The sequence below is a fragment of the Epinephelus moara genome, chromosome 11 (genome assembly GCF_006386435.1).
Source record: "Epinephelus moara isolate mb chromosome 11, YSFRI_EMoa_1.0, whole genome shotgun sequence".
In the NCBI taxonomy this organism is placed as follows: domain Eukaryota; kingdom Metazoa; phylum Chordata; class Actinopteri; order Perciformes; family Serranidae; genus Epinephelus; species Epinephelus moara.
The window spans coordinates 18839383-18857852 of record NC_065516.1 but is presented as its reverse complement, the minus strand read 5'-3'; the positions used below and the strand labels follow the sequence as shown (position 1 = coordinate 18857852).

Here is an 18470-nt window from a genome sequence, read left to right as displayed (position 1 = left end):
AGGGACGAGCAGTAATCCTGATGAAGGTCCAGTCACCGAAACGTTGCAGCATTAAAATCATATTTTTGCAAGTTAGCAAATTATTGACCACACCGACAATAATTTTCTGAATTAATCAATTATAATTTGGTCTATAAAATACAAAAATAGTGGGGAAAAAAAGTCATACACTGGATGTAAAGTCCAAGCGCGCCAAGACAAGCCCAAACTGCCCCACTTTGTTACAGTCACATACTACTTTGCTTTGATATTCATGGCTAAATCAATTATATATGTTAAACTGACAGCTGCATAACAAATGCAGGCTGTGGCTTCCCCCCTTGTCCAGGAATAGCAGTGCATTTTCAATAATGAAACTCCCTTTCCCTTCTCAAGTGGGCTGAACCCAGTCTACAGTGTAAGAGACTATTTGCCTCTCCCTGCTTTGATGACTGCCATCTCCCTCACTGTTTTTGTCTACACAAACACACCTGGGAGAGCAAAGCACAGATCTAAGTATAGCAAGTCCTCTTATTGAACCTCTTCCTGCAGGATGCTGGCCCAGCTATTTCAGTCTGTTATACAATACTATCCCAGCTCATTCTCAGCATCACTGCCTGGAGCTTGTTTCTAACCCCCTGAAAACCTCTCTGGCTCACAGTTTTCTGCTATCACTCGTTATCTAAATAGGTCTTCATGACTACAAAATCCCCACAGGCCCCAAGATGAATTTAAAGCCCTAATAATTTTGACAAGGAGTGGGTCCCAGTTGCGTGAAAAAAATAAAAATAAAATGTTAAGCTGTTCAGCAACGCCCAGCCGTAGCCCCGCCTCCTCCATTCGCAGCACCGCTCTCGAGCTGGGGAGTCTCCCTGTCAATCATTCGCTTTACGCAACACCATTGGTTGATAAGAACGCCCATCATGTGTTAAATCCCCTGCTGTGTGATTTGATTGGTGCACATGGCTAGTGGGCGTGTCCTCGTCCTCAAAGGATTGTTCCCCGGAGTGGCCAGACGGGCTGGGGGACACAGGATGGAAGAGCTAATAGGAGTATCTAACGGGACATGCGGACGGGCTGATTTCTTCTAATATTTCAAGTGCTGGTGAGGGTCTTATGGTACTTTTTACAACCTCTAATGGCAGCTTTTATCTGAGGGGTAGAAACTGTGTGGCTATTTCTGTTGGCTGTAGTCTCATTTGTCCGAACTATGAACTCGACCACTGGACATAAGCTAGCTAACCAAGTGGTCAGTTGGTGCGGACCCCCCAGTTAAGGATAACAAACGGACTCTCCGTGGCCGAAACCCGCCTTGAACATTGAATATTTTAAGCAACTTTACAGCTTTTCGGAGCAGATAATTGATATTGGTTGTACACCGGCGTGTGAATCAGTTTGTGAGGAGCCCAGGCAGAAAACGGCTGGTTAAATTTGAGATTAAAACTGACAGAAATTCACGGGAGCCGAGGTGGATGAACAGATGTGGGTCAGTCCATCAGTAACGGGAAGCGACGGTGCGGAACAGTGATTGATCGCGGTTGCCATTAGTTCACGCCTGTGTGTGTATGTGTGCGTGTTTCTGTGGATGTGCGTGTCCGTGCGTGGATCAGCCTGTGGGGAGCAGAGAAAAGGAGTGTGTGTGTGGATGAATTTGGGATTTTTAGGCATAAAACATCAAGATAATACATTGTTATAACTTAAGCTTGACATTCACGTGAGACTATAGCCAACCTGAAATCCATGTAAAGTATTGATTTATGAAATATAAATGATGGCAAGTTAATAATTGATACTGATATTACAACGACAGCTTACCTCATATTCATAGCAATTATATCACCAATATCTAGCTGCAACTATTCAGTATGAATCAATGATTTGACCATATTTTAGAGTAATTGATTATGAATAATCTCATATATGTAAAATAGCAAAATTAATACAAACAAATGCAAAATATGGAGTGAGAAGTGCTTGGTGTTGCAGCAGCTAAATGAATTTAAAATGTTCAGTTTATGTCATAAAGATAAAGGCAAATCATTTTTACAACTGTCAAGTTGAACTTGTGATGAATACTGATATTATAACGACAGCTTACCTCATATTCATAGCAAATATATCACCAGTATCTAGCTGCAACTATTCGCTGTTAATCAAGTAAGTGACCACATTTCAGATTAACTGATTGTGAGTAATCTAATGTATAGAATTGCACTATTAACACAGAACAAATGCAAAACATGCAACTCAAAGTGAGAAATGCTTGGTATAGAAACAGTTTGCAACTGTCAAGTTATACTTCGTTATGGATACTGAGATTATATTCCTGTGTGTTCCTCATATTGATAGCAAATATATGACCAATATCTTGCTGCAACTACTTACTATCAATCAATAAATCGACTATATATTAGATTCATGTATAAAATAGCAAAATGAACACAAATCAAATGCAAAACATGGAGCTCGGTGTAAGAAATGCTTGGTATTGCAACAGCTAAATAAACTTAAAATGCTCAATTTATGTCATTAAGATAAAGGCAAACAATATTTACAACTGTCAGGTTGAACCTCGTTATTGATACTTATGTTATAACCACAGTTAACCTCATACTTATAGCAAATATATCACCAATATCTAGCTGCAACTGTTCGCTGTTAATCAATAAAGCGACAACATTTTAGATTAATTTATTGTGAGTAATCTAATCAATAAAATTGCAAACACAAAACAAAAGCAAAACATGGAGTTAGTGAAGCTTACTTAATCCAAACAACAGCTAAATAAAAACTTAAAATATTCAGTTAATTTCATAAGGATGGAAGTAAGCATGTTGCTGTCAAGCTAAAAGCGACACATGCAGTATTTCATACTTGATTGATTATTGCATTTTCAATCAACTAATTAATCCACTACCAAAATAAATCGTCTGTTTAGCCCATAGGATCACCGTTGGGATTATGACAACTTGGGGTCATGTTTGCATTAAAAAGTCAGGCATTAGATTAAGATAAATCCTGCAGATTAACTCAACAGATATGAGGGCTGGATGATTTAGATGAAGACGCAGGATATTCTTAGATGTCAATATATATCACAACATGGCAAAATCACACAGTGACAAATTCAACCAACCAAACTCGTATGTATAAAAGGAGCACATTTTGTTAGCTCTGAATTGCTCTGAATTAATGTGGACATAAATTTGCATGATGATGGGATGATAAGATTATATCATCACGTTATAATTTTGTTAAAAGTCAGTAAATGACATTATTAAGTTATTGCCCAGCCCCAACAAACAGTCTGTCTTTTTGGCTCTAAAACAGAACTTATGGCCAAGCCTGCCAGCCTACTCTTTTTATACACACTGAGGATTTACTGTTCGGTCAATAACTGTATACCCACAGGGTCTGAATGTCTCACCACGCGTGCACCTGAGTAATAATGGGACGAGGAGATCTTCCTGGACAGGCGCAGTGTCACAGCAGAAATTTTTTTACGTCATATTTGGGGCAGTGTGACCTGACGTAATCCAGGCTGCATTATTCATAACATCAGAGCAAGCAAAACAGCCTGCAACACAAGAAGCTGTACTCGGCTCATAAATTGCTAATGACTTCCCTTTCAGATCTTAATGGAGTTCTCACATCTGTAGTAAATGCCTCTTCTGTCTCTGTGAACTGGTGTAGAGATGTGAGCATCTTGCAGGAGTCGCAGGGGGAAGTGTGTTTTACCCTGAATGTCACCCCTCTGAGGATCAAAGACATTTTTGGCTGCGGAAGGGACAGTTTACATGCTGCTAATGGGTCTTTTCAGAGGCTACCTGGTGTGTTTGTGTGTGTTTGTACATGTTTGTATGCCTGAATGCCTGAGTGTGCATGTTGGGTTGTAATAAATTAAGCATCCAAACACGTGACAAAAAGGAAGAGCGAGAAACAGTAAGCATGGGAGTGAGAATCTGTGTTTGAGAGCATAAGCTAATACATTCCTCTCTGGTGGTCTCTGGCTTATGTTCAGGCTCTACTTTCCCTTTCTCACCCCTGTCTTTCTCCCCGAGTGAGCGGAGGAGCGATCGCTTGCTACGCTTTCACTGCAAGAGTACAGGGGGCCTTAAAGAAGGTCGAAGAAGAGGAGGAGGAGGAGGGGGAGGATGCATGGGAGAGCTAGTGCTGTTGCCGTGTGAACGGAGCTCTATTGTCCCAGGAACCTTTCAGTGGCTTCCCCGAGGTCCCTGTTCATACCCCTCCCCCCATCTGATACACCCTTTCTCCCGCACAAACACATAAACACACACACACGTTGTCCACCTCTTAATGTTGCTCACAACCTTTCCTTTCTGTCTCACACACTGTCTCATTCACTGTCTCCTTCCTGTCACACACTCTTGTCCCACTTGGTGTCTCTCTCATGCGCCCCTCTTCGCCTCCACTTTCCCCTCATTTCTCACAAGCAGACAAGGCCCGTTCCTCCTCCCTCCTCCCTCCTCCCTCCTCGTGTTCGCCCCCCAGTCAGTCGCTCATTATTTCGCCTCATTGATGTGATTGTCATGCCAGCCAGACAGCAGAAGCAAAAACATACAATTTTCTCATTTGCATCACCTCCCTCTCATCCCATGCTACAACAAGAGCAGTGTTTCCAAAATGTTTATGCAAGGAGCGCTTTTGCTCCAAACCAGACTTTACTGGCTGTATTCAGTGTCCTTTGTGGCAGCACATGATGGTGTAATTTTACCCTTTGTTTTCTCTTATTGGCGTGAGGCTGTTGGGGTTTGCAGGGGGTCGCTAGCTGAGAAAACGAGGACAGATGAGGACTCGGCTGGTGGGAATCATCCCCAGTGAACAGAAGTGTCTCTTTTCTGTTTTGGACAGCTGAAATGACATGATCTGTAATTACAGTAGTTTCCTGCTGAGACACTGATAACACAGCACTGCTGCTTGCTTTGTTGGTGATTTATTGTATTGATGATTTATCCTCATCTTTGTATTTGGTGTGTTATTATGAGATAAGGATTCAGAAAGAATGAAAGATTTTAAGCCACTCAGAAGGCCTATAGTCGTAGCTGTGAGGGATTTTAAAACTTACTTCTCCTGAAACAAAATGTCTCTGCAAGGTCCAAAAACATAAGTTGTATTTCTAGTACCTTTCAGCTATTATTAGCCTTCTGTCACACTGCCAGAGCTCCTGTGTCGTTCCAGCCTGCTTTTCACTGAGGAGATTTTTTTTTATTTGGCGTAGCTGCACAGGAAAAAGTCTGGAACTGCACTTGTAGTTCGGAGCGAAATCATTTAATCAGTGAATCTAAAAATGGTGTGAGCATGTTTCCATCTGCCACCCCGTCCGTCCGTCCGTCCTCTCAGTTTCTTCTGGAGTCATAGCTGTATTGTTTTGGCCAAGTGTTTGGACAGGAAGGAGATATGTGATACAGGGAGGACCAGGAAACAGGAGCCAGGTTGAGACCAGCAAAAACAGGAAGCAGGAAGAAGCTCTGATAAGATGGCCGCTCCAATGCACCCTGGACTTTTGTTGCTTTGAGGAATTGTTTGTAGTTCTTTGAACTACAGGGAGTGTAAAGTGTCTGGTCAAAGAGCCAGTGAGGGTTTAAAGGGACAGTTCATCCCAAAATCAAATTTTTTCGTTTACCTCTAGTGCCATTAATCAATCTAGATTGTTTCGGTGTGAGCTGCCGACTGTTAGAGATGTCTGCCTTCTCTTGGGATGAGGTGGCACTCGGCTTGTGGTGCTCAAAGTGCCAAAAAAACATTTGAATAACTCTGCAGCAATGTCTCTTTCCAGAAACCATGACCCAGTTACTCAAGACAATCCACAGACCTTGTTGTGAGCAGTTTCATGTAGGAACTATTTTCTTTCTACCACACTACACCCGCCAACCACATCACCACGCATTAGGAACCGTGCATCTACTGCCAGCTCACCAAGCACCACCGAACCAGATAACATTACAGCTCAGCAGAGGAGGACTTTATTAATGTTTACATCCCCTGCTGTCACAAGCACAGACCTCTTGTCCATGAGATGCTTGATGTAGACAGTTGCTATGGGGGGTAAATGTGTCTAACACATTGTAAGTGGTGTGTAACTTTGGAGTGCTCTATTGTTTCCTGCCTTTTTGGTGTTTGCCTGACCACATCCATGAATCTCTGTTTGTGTCAGGATTCCAGCTGGGCCTCTGACAAGCCGGCCTAGGATTAGCTGGCATGCTGTATCTTCCTATCCCTAATGCTTTAATCTCTCTGCTGGTTGCCACAAGTCTTGTGGCTCTGGGACACTGTTGGTCAACACTGTCAGTTCTCTGGCTACTGGCTCAGCCCATGTTTTCCTTGTTTTTACATAGTGTTTGTACAGAGGGTGGACAGAAAAATAGAAACTGCAACAACAGCAACACAAACTACACCCACAAAAATACATTTATAGGGAGGATGCCACCTCCAACAGGAAAGTTATATTTATTGCAGGCATGTTTGATTTAGCTTCATCGGTTTGTGTCTTTCGCCTAATTGTGAGCTACAGCTGGGTGATGCTAAAACAATCAAATGTGAACATTCTGACTCATTATGTTGGAACGTAATGTAACAAGAGTTAAAACGGTATGAATATTACAGAATTTATAGTATTATCAGTCAGAATGACCCTTAAAGGAATGAAAACAGAAGGGTTATAGTTGGTTGAACAAACGTTTTATTACCATAATCATACCTTGAAACCATTTTCTTAATGGAAAAGTCTCCACTTATAAAATAACTAAAATAAAGGAGAGATTCAATGTCCAGCTGCATTTTTTCCCCACTGTCATAGATAAGCAAATGTACACGCCTTGGTATGATAACTGTCAACTTTTATATCACAGTATACCTTGATTTGGTATATCGCTGCAACCCTAAATGTAACTATGTCTTCATTACAATATTTAATCTAAACCATGAGTGCGTGACCTTAATGTGAATATGATGATGAAGCAGCCAACAGCTGTTTAACAGTGAAATAATTTTGGAGAATGTGATATTGTATCTGTATTTAAGATTATAAGATTAAGCAAAGATATTAAAATATGACTGGAACAACTAGTCACTTAATCGACTGACAGAAAATTAATTGATGACTTATTTAATAACTAATTGTTTAAAGGTATACCATGCAGGAATTGTGGGATACTGCTTGTAACATTCACTCAGAACAAGCTATGTATTTGTATTGTCTGCTTGGCATTTCGCCTCATTATATGTACATTTTGGTGCTGCGTTAATATTTGTGACTTCTTCTTAGATGCCTGCTGCTGACGGTCTGGTCGCTACCTTTGTATAAAGTCCTGACCACACCTGAGCACTGTGGGGTACATGCCCTGAATTGTCATGAACACAGCAAGGAAATAAGAAAACACAGACAGACGGTCGAGACTTTTGGATCAATACGCCATCAGTCATAAGTGATGATTGAGAGGCATTACTATACATTGTCTTTACATTGTTTTTTAGGACAATCCTGCATAGTATACCTTTAAGGTAGAGCGGGTTGTCCCCTAATCAGAAGATCAGCAGTTTGTTCCCCGGCTCCTCCAGTCTGCAAGTGTCCTTGAGCAGGATACTGAAGTGTGTGAGTGTGTGAATGGGTGAATGTGACTCGTAGTGTAAAAGCACTTAGAGTGGTCAAATAACTAGAAAGGCGCTATACAAGTGCAGGACTATTTACCATTTAAGTGATTTTTTAAGCAAAAAAATGACAAAAAATCTCTGGTTTCAGCTTTTCAAATGTGAATATTTGCTGCTTTTAAAATGAAAATTGAATTTATTTGAGTTGGGGTTGGATTACACAAGAAATTTGAAATTGCGATGGCCATCTTTACTATTTTCAGACATTTTATAGAACAAATGATTCATCAGCTAATTGAGAAAATAATCAGGGAATGAATTGATAATGAAAAAGAATAGTTGCAGCATCATGATAATCTAAGTCATACACAACATCTAGCCTCAGTCTATAGATTAATGCATATGTTTCTTGCTCTATAGCAGATGCGTACAGTGTTGTCCACAGTCAGCGGGAGCAGGCTGTCTCGCTCATGGACAACAGATCAGATTCAGTTGGTCAGCATCTGCCTGCTGCTTTCTCCATTACAGACCGTCTCTCTTACCAAAGTACAAGTGTCTAAAACAGTGTGTGCTTGCTTGTTCCCTTTGTATCCCTGCAGTTTGTGACGGTGTGAGGCCTCGCCATGCCGCTGGTGAAGAGGAACATCGAGCCCCGTCACCTCTGCCGAGGGGAGCTCCCCGAGGGCATCGGCAGCGAGCTGGAGTGTGTGATGAACAACACACTCTCTGCCATCATCCGTCAGCTCAGCAGCCTGAGTAAGACACACACGCACACGGACAAACACACACACACACACAATGTAGAACAAGAAGAAAACAGCTTCTGAAAGGCTCAAAGAAGGTCTTTGTTTAACATAAGAAAACATATTGAAACTACAGCATCCTCAGGCTGTGACCCCCGCTAACTTAAGTGTGACGACTGTCTTCACTGTGTTTGTGTAGCCTCTTTGTAGCAGGACAAGATCACATGGTTTCACCAGTAATCCCGAAGCTGTGATTGATTTGGGCGTTGTCATGGTTACAGGGCCTGGGGTCACTGGGCTAGCAGCAGACTTACAGCAACCTCGCACTGGAGCACGGAGGGTTGAAATGTAATCCTTTTAGATAGCTCTGCAAAAGTGAACTTATCTGGACAGCTGTGTGGATGGGAGTGTGCAGATAGACTGTGTGTGTGTGCATGACTGGATGGGTGCGTGTTCTGTTAACTGTGTCTGTGTGCAGCGCTGTTTCATATGGATTGTTATGCTCACTGTAAATGCATTAGACAGAGTTATTACAGCACCAAGGGCATCTATCAGCCCATCCATCTTCTATTCCCATGTCCTCGTTTCTCTCCTGTCAACAGCCTGTTATCTGTTGTCCTTTGACAGTTATCCTTCACCCATTCATCCTCAGTTGAATCCATTTTCCCTCTTGCATGCTAACTTGTTGAGAGGTCATTCTGAACCACAGCAGCATACATTAAACCTGTCCTTTTTGCTGTTGACCTCCTACGTTTTAACCCAGTCGTGTCCACTCTCTGTCTTTTATTGTGTCAAGTTCCTGTACTGGGAGTGGGCCTTTCAACAGCAGCTGTGGGAGCTATATATAATTGCCCACGCACGCCTGGAGGGTTGTATCCACAGACTACATACATGTGCATGTCTGTGTGCACATGTATGTGTGTAAGTGGACCGTAAGAATCCTCAGGAGGGGTCAGAGTTGACTGGGCTCAGCATGCCGGATCTGAGATTCTTCCTTCCTCTAAATATTTTTCCTGCAGCCCATCCTGTCAGCAGGAGGGACAGAAATAGCCCTTCGAGTGTGTCTGTGTGGATTTGCCGTACCACCTTTATACACAGACTGTTCTATGATTAAACAATGTTATTAAACAAGCCTGGCTGGGTTTAACCTGTTGACATCTAGGGGAAGCATTTTTTTATCCTGGTTTTGTCATTTCAGTACTGCCTGGCAGTCTTTTAGTAAAAGCCTTTTACACTTATTAGCCACGGGCTAAACCCCCAGTGCCTACAGTTTATAGTTTTCCATAAACTGTGTGTTAACTGTCGTTTCACACTTACAGCTTTTAATTTGGTTTACTTCCTCTCTGGAGCAGTTGTCTCCACTTTTCAGGGTTATTCCCTGTTAAGAACATGTGTGAATGAGGGTTAGAACTAAACAACGAAATGTTAGTTATCCAGTCAAATATCAAAAATAGCAAAAAAGCCAATGGGAGTTTTCCATTGAATTATTCCAGAAATAAACTTGGTGGCAAAGTTTATGATACTTGCATGTTTTGTTCAGCAATATAATCTTTACAAATTAACACCACTTGCATGATTTTTGAAGCGTAAATGCGATCTCCAGAGGTAAAAAGCTACCGTTAGGCTATAAGCAAACTACACTACAGCTGCATGGCTTCAGTGTCGACACCATAACAAGGCTGTCAGCTGTTGTCTCATTTAACCTCTTGTTAGCAACCCCATTTTTTAAGTTGTGCAAAAGCTTCAAAATCCACGAGTAGGGTATTTACTGATGTGTTTTATGCTGTAGAATAAAAATGTGAGTGTTTCTCAAGCCCATTGCAGGCATCTAACCAAAAACCCATTCAAAAAGCTATTGAATTTGAGACAAGGGGAGCGGAAGTGCAATATGCTAAGTCATTTCCAGATTTTGGCACTAACTCCTGCACTGCTCTGTAGTGCTTGTTTTGACTGCACAACATCAGGGTCAGGAGCAGCAATGACTTTAGCACATGTACAGGGTCTTTGTGTCTGTGGGTGTGAACATCTGGAGGGTAGCCATGCATTAATAAATATGGATACAAGGGTTTAAGTGTATGAAATCTACCCATATTCTACTCTGAGTCACTAAACACTATCACTGTAACAATGGGATTATGTGTTTTGCTTAATGGCACATCAACAGCAGCTGTTGATGTAGCGAAGACAGAGTTATTTTCTTTCCCTGCTAACATTTGTACAGATGGTTTAGGGCTTTGAACTGGTCACCCTGAGGCGATGAGTCTCCAGCAATAACAGGACAGTGATGAATAACTTCAATAAACAGGTGTAGGAGGATTTCAGCAGTCAGTGCATGTTCATTTATTAATGAGAGATGTTGCTAAATGGAGCTGGATGAGATGCCATTTCCTGCGCAGACTCACATTGTGTCACATTACCACCGTATCGATTGGACTCCAGTCTCTGTGGGGATTTACTTGGCTCCAGATTTCTCTCTGAAAACTCTCAAATTCCCCGTCTCTCTGTCTTCTGTGTCGTTCCCTTCCAGGTAAACATGCGGAGGATATATTTGGCGAGCTGTTCAACGAGGCCAACACCTTCTATCTGCGTGCCAACTCTCTCCAGGACCGCATTGACCGGCTGGCCGTCAAGGTCACGCAGCTGGACTCCACCGTAGAAGAAGGTGGGTGAGAGGTTAAAGGGCTGAAGGGGAAAAGCACAGGAAGTCATCACTCACAGAGAAAGAACGGCTCAGTGTTTCTGTTTGACAGCTGATAAAAACTTAGTTCAGGGTTTGTCTCCCTGTTGGTAGTGCTACCCACAGTACAGCAACTTTTAGGTCTGTTTTTTGCTCACATAGGTGATCAGGAGGCACCTTCACATGACACAAAGTCAGTGGATAGCATGGTAATTTTCCCCTCTGGTGTTGGCAGGACTTCATTCCGCTCTGTCTCTATCATCCAAGTGTTTTCAGTCTCATCTTTTCCGCCTGTTCTACCAACATCCAACCACTCATTTAACCTCCTTTTGTGCTCTCAGTTTCCCTACAAGACATCAACATGAGGAAAGCCTTCAAGAGCTCCACCATTCAGGACCAGCAGGTGGTGTCCAAGAGCAGCGTGCCCAATCCTGTCAAAGAGATGTACAATCTGAGCGACAAGCCTCCACCACTCAGCATCCTCTCGTCTTACAGGTTGGTGTAATCAATGCGCACACACTCAGCAAACACTCTCTGCTTATGCTCGCGCAGCATAATCACAGCCATGTTCTCTGAGCTTTGTTGTAGGGTTTTCAATCAAGAGCTTCTTTTGCCCCCCCCCCCCCCTCCCCCCCCCNGTTATAGTATTTCCACTAACATTTAAGACTTAATTTTCTTAGTTTTAACAAAGCATGTGCTTGTTAACAAGGCAGTTTTAAAGATCTAAAATTTAAAGTTTAAACCATATGTTCTACTTTATAACTTTGGCGTGATACTTAAAGTCATCCCCTGTTCTCGATTTGATTTCAGCTCCTTGTGTTTGACCTACATTCGCAGTGAAACAGCAGATTTGGTCCTATTTCTTACTGCTACTTGATGGCTGCTTTTATCCACTGTGCTTTCCAGTACTTTGGGTGCATTACATATTTAGCACAGCTGGCTCCAGAGGGAGTCCAACTTCTAACCCTGACTACATAGCACACTTTCCTCTCTCTTTCTCCAGTCTTTCTGTCTCCCTGCCTTTTCACTCTCACATCCTGTCATTTCCAGTTACGCTGGATCCCCACTCATAACTTCACCCTCGTTCTTCCATCAGCCTCTTCCACGTTTGCAATATTCATAGCTTGACATGTTTTTTACTACACTCAGTCCTCCTACAGAGACACTGAGCCAAAAAATACTACCCTTCTCTCTATCTGCACATGCACTGGCTCTAGTTCATACATGTTTCTAAACAAAGACACTAGTGCAGCTGTGTAACCCTCTCTGTGTCTGTTTCTGTAGGGATGACCACAAGGAAGCACTCAAGTTCTACACCGATCCCTCCTACTTCTTTGACCTGTGGAAGGAGAAGATGCTGCAGGACACAGAGGATAAGAGGAAAGAGAAGAGGAAGCAGAAGGTACAGTGCAGTTCACGAGGAGCTCACAGATAATGCTATGGTTTAATACACAAGTACAGAGATTTTACTCACTTGCCAGCCTCCAACTGGTGCTATCCTGTAGCTATTCTATTTCTACCGCTATAGTCAGTAACCAAATAATGTTATCAGGTTAGTTTCGAACATTTAATATCCAATTTATCTCCGAATCACCCCCCCTGACAATCGGAGGAGAAATCCAGTCTGGGAACTTGGTCAGTGCCGATGTTTACTGAGATTTTCTGTTGATGTGAGAGGCTTACGGATCCAGTCTTAAACCACCCGAACTGCTCACAGACTTGTCATACCTTGATCATTTCAAACATGTTTGATATTTAGGATGTAAAATCTAGACGGTAATGGCAAACATCCTAGCCCTTGACACTAACGTTAGCAAGCATACCACTGTAGACAGACATTAAAACTGACACTTAAAATCTCACCTCCACTTCTCGCTGAAGAATCGACAACTCGCACTGACCCAACCATTTTCTCACCTGTACTCATTTAGCCCCCTGCTTTTGTTTTACTCACTGCAAAGCACTGTTAATGTTACAACAAGCTGTCTCACCACGTCAGCCTCCATTTTGTTTACACCTGCCTCCCCATAAGATCACATGAGGTGATGTGCTCATGCTCCCCCTGGCACTATAATCATAATAACATCCTGTAGTGTGTGGTGTGTGTTATTTTCAAACCTTGCAGTGTGTGCATGTCTGAAATTAGAGAGATGAACACCTGTGAAAGTTCTCCATATGTGCATAACGCAACCCGAAACTGCTGCAGTCTGAGCACGACTTCAGTGGAACTGATTTTATTGTCATCCATAGAATAAGACATAATGAAGGACAGCAAACAGCTCTTGAAGTTTCTATTCATAGTCTGATTTTAACAAAACAAAATGGCCTAAACACTCTCCTTCGCTGTCTTTCTCTTAGGAGCAGAGGCGCTGTGTGGATGGGACGTTACAGAGGGAGGTGAAGAAGGTCCGAAAGGCGAGGAACCGTCGGCAGGAGTGGAACATGATGGCTCTGGATAAAGAGCTGAGGCCGGACCATCGACACACTATACACCGAGATAGGGGGGCGTCCTCTGAGGGCTCGATGTCACCAGAGAACAGGTAGGTCACATATTTGCCCTGATCCTTCTAAGAAGCATTGATAAGCCCTAATCAAAAACTCTACAGTATTATTTAACCCTCCATCTTCTCTTCCTCCTCCATTGTCTCTATCAGGGGTCACGGTCCCGATCAGCACCACTACCCCAATGTCATGAACCATGCTGGCCACGCCCACACCTACTCCGGCCCACCGCCCAGCGTCCTGGCTGCCCAGATGGCTTCAGGGCACGGCCCTCGTGGAGGAAGTGAGCATGATGCTAGAGGCAGGGCCATGATGGCCTATCAGGGTGGGACACTGGGCCGTGTTCACCACCACCAGGTCCCGCTGCCTCCTCCGCCCACTGAGGCTATGAACGGTGGCTCCATGTCCCTTCCTCCAATGGACTACAGGTAAACAGATTCGATGGGACACACTTCTATAGCTTGCTCTTACTTTTGTATCTCAAGCTTTTCCCACACTGTCACTCATGTGTTATTTATATTTATATTTTGTGTCTCTTTGTGACATGTTTGGATGTTTTTTTAGTATAACAATACATCCAGTTGGGGTCACTCTTCCTAAATCAAATCATATTTGTCCCTCACTGCTGCTCTTGCTCATTGTTGATTTTATGTGGCCACAATTCACTTTGTGTATGAACTTTGAGCTCATGCTGCCCCCTAGTGGGTCCGTGTCCTCATGCTTCACTCTCAATCCCTGAAGACTGTGTTTGTGCTTGTAAACCAAAGTACACACTGCTGTCTCTACAATTCTCTTTCACTCTCTATCTCTTGCAGTATGGATGGCTATGCCAACACCGGCCCCCCTCCTCCCCCTTCAGCCCCTCTCATCCCCTCAGCCCAAACTGCCTTTGCCTCACCTCCTGGAGGTCCAATGCCTCTGCCCGGCGCTGGTGGCTTCGCTCCACCTCCACCGCCTATATGTGGAGCCCAGGCAGCTCCACCACCTCCTGGCCCTCCACCTCCTCCCATCCCAGCTGGTGCCTCCCACTCCACAACCCGCAAGATGTCCTCCTCTGCACCTGCTGAGACATCAGTGGTCAATGATGCCCGCAGTGATCTGCTGGCTGCTATACGTATGGGTAAGCGCTGTAGCGTGTTTATATGTGTGTCCATAAAGATTAATGTGTACGTGTATCTTCTTTTTAACAATATGCGTACGTATTACAGGGCCTATAAAGAGTATTTACTCCCCTTTGGAAATGTTTTATTGTTTTACAACATTGTATCAAAGGGTAACTAATGTGGCTTTGTAGACACTGATCAACAGGATAAGACCGTCTAATGTAAAAGAAACAGTTTAACGCAAATAACTGTGACTTCATTGTATTGGGACTGATATGACAGGAAATGGCCTAGATTTTGAGCACTATAATTAAGTGGCTCAACGATCATTTAAAGATGAGTCTTTAAGTGTTCCACAAAAGACCAAAATCTTTATGTGAGAGGAAAATGTTGGTTATAATTAACCATTGGGAGATGGCGTCATCACCGCAGTCCTTGTGTTATCTTTGGTATTTCAAACATAAATGGGTCAGACAGGTTGTAAAGGCCTACTGAGTAGGGTTTAGTGGCATCTAGTGGAAAAAGTTTGCAGAATGCAACCAACTAAACACTACGGTGGCCACTGCAAAAACACGAAGTGCCCTAACTAGCGCCAATGTTTGGTTTGTCCGTTTTGGGCTACTGTAGAACAACATGGCAGACTTAGTGGAAGAGGACCCATTCCATATGTAGATATAAACAGCTTATTCTAATATGACGAAAACACCACAGGCCTCATGCAGTAACACTCTCTTAAATCTCTTTTATACTTTCTTATATTAAGAGAAGTCAACTCCAGATGCACCAAATGCTCTTAACCATCCAAATCTGTTCTCCAGGTGTGCTGAATGATGAATCCCACTTTATCATAAGTAACACCTCCTGAACACTATGTAAGGGCAGGTGATGTGTTGTGTGCAAAGACTCTGGCACATGTCTAAGAACAGGAGAGATGCCACCAAACAAATTCTGTAAGAAGAAGAACTTCTGCAGTAGTGAAATCATTACAGTTGAATAAACGTGGACAATGTAAATGTGATTTTACAGGAAAGGTATTCAGATCCTTTACTTAAGTAAAAGTACTAATACCACACTGTAAAAATGCTCTCTTACTAGTAAACATCCTGCATTGAAAATGTTACTTAAGTTTAAGTATGTAAGTACAATCAGGGAAATGTATTGAACTTTTAAAAGTAAAAGAACTGTTTAAATATATTTAATAAATAATTATAACTAAATTAATTTAAAGGAAAAGCAGCAAGCCCTCATTTTTGAGAAGAAGAAACCATGAAATGTTTTTGTATGAGAAATCACAAACGATTATGAAAATAGTAGCCAATTAATTTTCTAATAAATTGACTTATAGTTTCAGCTGCACTTCTATATTTTCATATGGCTTGAGCACAAAACCATATGATTTGTTAAGTAACTCGTAACTAAAGTTATCACAGAGTAGTAGTGGATTAAATGTACAATATTTCCCACTGAAGTGTTGTGGAGTAGAAATAGAAAGTTACAGGAGATTATAATACGCAGTAAAGTAAAAGTACCTCAAATCTGTACTTAAGTACAGTGCTTGAGTAAATGTACTCAGGTATATTCCAGCACTGGTCAGTAGAGGGATGCACAGTAACTGAAATTACAGTAATTGGGATCGATGAATCAAGTACAGTAGTCTTTCTTTAGCCCTGAAATTTAATAATCCAATCATTATTATTACTCTAAAATGCAATAATTTAAATTTGATTATATGAAAGTCATGCATTTTTCTAAATGTTTCACAAGTTTAAAACATTTTTCCTCGTGTTGGACAAAAATTTGTCAGCTGTGCTCAGCGAGTCATAAAGTGAAAAGCAAAAATAAGAAAATAGTGGTGAATCCTAGAAATCAGTGCGTACTAAAAAAAATAAGAGATAATTTGTTTGTACATCTCTCCTTGCATGAGGCCCAATTATTATTATCAGGTGATTATAAACTAGTGAAAACATGGTAGATAATCTTCAGTTTCTGTCAGTAGATGCCCCTAAATCCTACACACTGCATCTTTAAACAAGTCCAGTTTAAACTTTTTATGGAACCCACAAATTTTGTAAATAATTTAGTACTAAAGTGAAAAAAATGAACTGTCGATTGTAACCTCCCACTGCATTGCAGAGCTTTGTGTATTTATAACTTCAGCAGGACAAAGCAGACCTTAGGGAGTAGCTTTACTACACAAATGTTTATGTGAAAGGTCACAGACAACTCTTATTGCACTTATGTCCATCAGTTAGTAATATCTAATTTAAACAAAAATTAGAAAGAGTATTTACTAGAGGTGTCGATTTAGGTGTCAGTATTTGTTCATTGTGTAGAGTAATAACTTGTGATTTGCTTGGTAAATAAAAACAGATGTAGTAAATTTAAACATAAATTGACCCTGTCCTGTATTGAAAATGTAAATTTTTTGGATGGGATGCAGTGATGTAACTGCTATCTAAGGATATCTGCACAGATCCACATTGCAAAAATGATAGATCTTTGCAGCCGCAGATAACGCTCAATATTTTCAGCCAGCAATCACTTGATCAAAGTGATGTGTGAAAGTATTTGCAAGCATTGTAACATTAACTTGAATATCATAGCTAATCTCTACAGTGTGTGCAGCACAGAAAGGTAGGCTAACTCTAACCCTGACCCACATTTTAGCCTGGGTGTTCATTTCTCATACTCTATAATAATTTAATACGAGTGTTTGAATATGGAAATTACTTAAAATGCACATCTCCAGTATTTATAACAAATTTACAGTTACCATATTTGATATTTAAACAAAAAATGCTTTAATACAGAGTGCTTATAATTTTTTGATTCTGAGCCTCCACTGTTTTTTGGTGCTTTTTTTTTTTTTTTGCTAAATCAAGAACTAAAATCTGAAATTAAGGGAATACCACTAAAAAGAAGCTACTTTTGATCCTCTTATGATCTGTATGTTTTAATTTCTTTATGTGTCAATTAAAAAAAACTCTATATTGTCTTACAGGTATCCAGCTGAAGAAAGTGCAGGAGCAGCAGGAGCAGCAGGCCAAGAGGGAGCCGGTTGGAAACGACGTGGCCACCATCCTGTCGCGACGCATCGCTGTGGAGTACTCCGACTCTGAGGACGACTCCGAGTTGGAGGAGAACGATTGGTCGGATTAACATACACACACATATACAAAAGAAAAAGGATAACCACTGAAGATACACATACAATCAGTCAATCTCACACTCACTTGAAAGAATGCCCACTATACCACACTCACACTTTGTTGCTGAAAATACACACATATACACACCTACACACAATCACATGCTGTAGGTTGATATAAGCTGAATGGTCCAAAACTGGAAATGTGGGGGTGTATTCGAGATGCTTAAACACTGTAAAGACACTAGTAACATACTGTAATACTTACCACTCGATGAAACATTAACGTAGTCGGACAAATGTATCTGAAAGCATTGTGAATACACCCCAGTGGATGTTTCTCTACCTGTTATAACACTATAGACACCCCGTGAAGGTGCTTATTTCATGTATAGTCCAAGCTTGGGAGCGTTAGAAGAATTAGAAACTTTCCTCTCGAGCTAACCAATGTACTTGTCTTTTTTTAATGTTTTTACTGAAACACATGCTTTAGATCATGAGGCAAGTTTTTAACCTGTCAATAACTGGAAATGAAGTTAATGGAGTCGCTGATAATAAAGCCTCCGAGGGAGTGAATGGGGAGAGCGTCTGGGAATGCTGTGGTGAAGACGGATGAGAGGCCGATATGTAATAAGTCTTATTGATCATAAACATGATAATTGATTGAGCTATCTGCGTCTGCAATCGATCACTGCTGTGTGGGACGGGGT

At 41.7% G+C, this 18470-nt stretch overlaps 1 protein-coding gene across 1 annotated transcript; it reads left to right on the top strand.

The window, feature by feature from the left end:
• Positions 1-968: 968 nt before the first annotated feature.
• wasf3b (WASP family member 3b) lies at positions 969-18427 on the top strand. Its single transcript, XM_050056934.1, has 9 exons — positions 969-1084; positions 8187-8343; positions 10858-10992; positions 11349-11502; positions 12292-12409; positions 13366-13547; positions 13662-13937; positions 14325-14629; positions 17614-18427. Exons 2-9 carry the CDS (start codon positions 8211-8213, stop codon positions 17769-17771), a joined length of 1461 nt encoding a protein of 486 aa, XP_049912891.1. The 5' UTR covers positions 969-1084; positions 8187-8210; the 3' UTR covers positions 17772-18427.
• Positions 18428-18470: the final 43 nt, after the last annotated feature.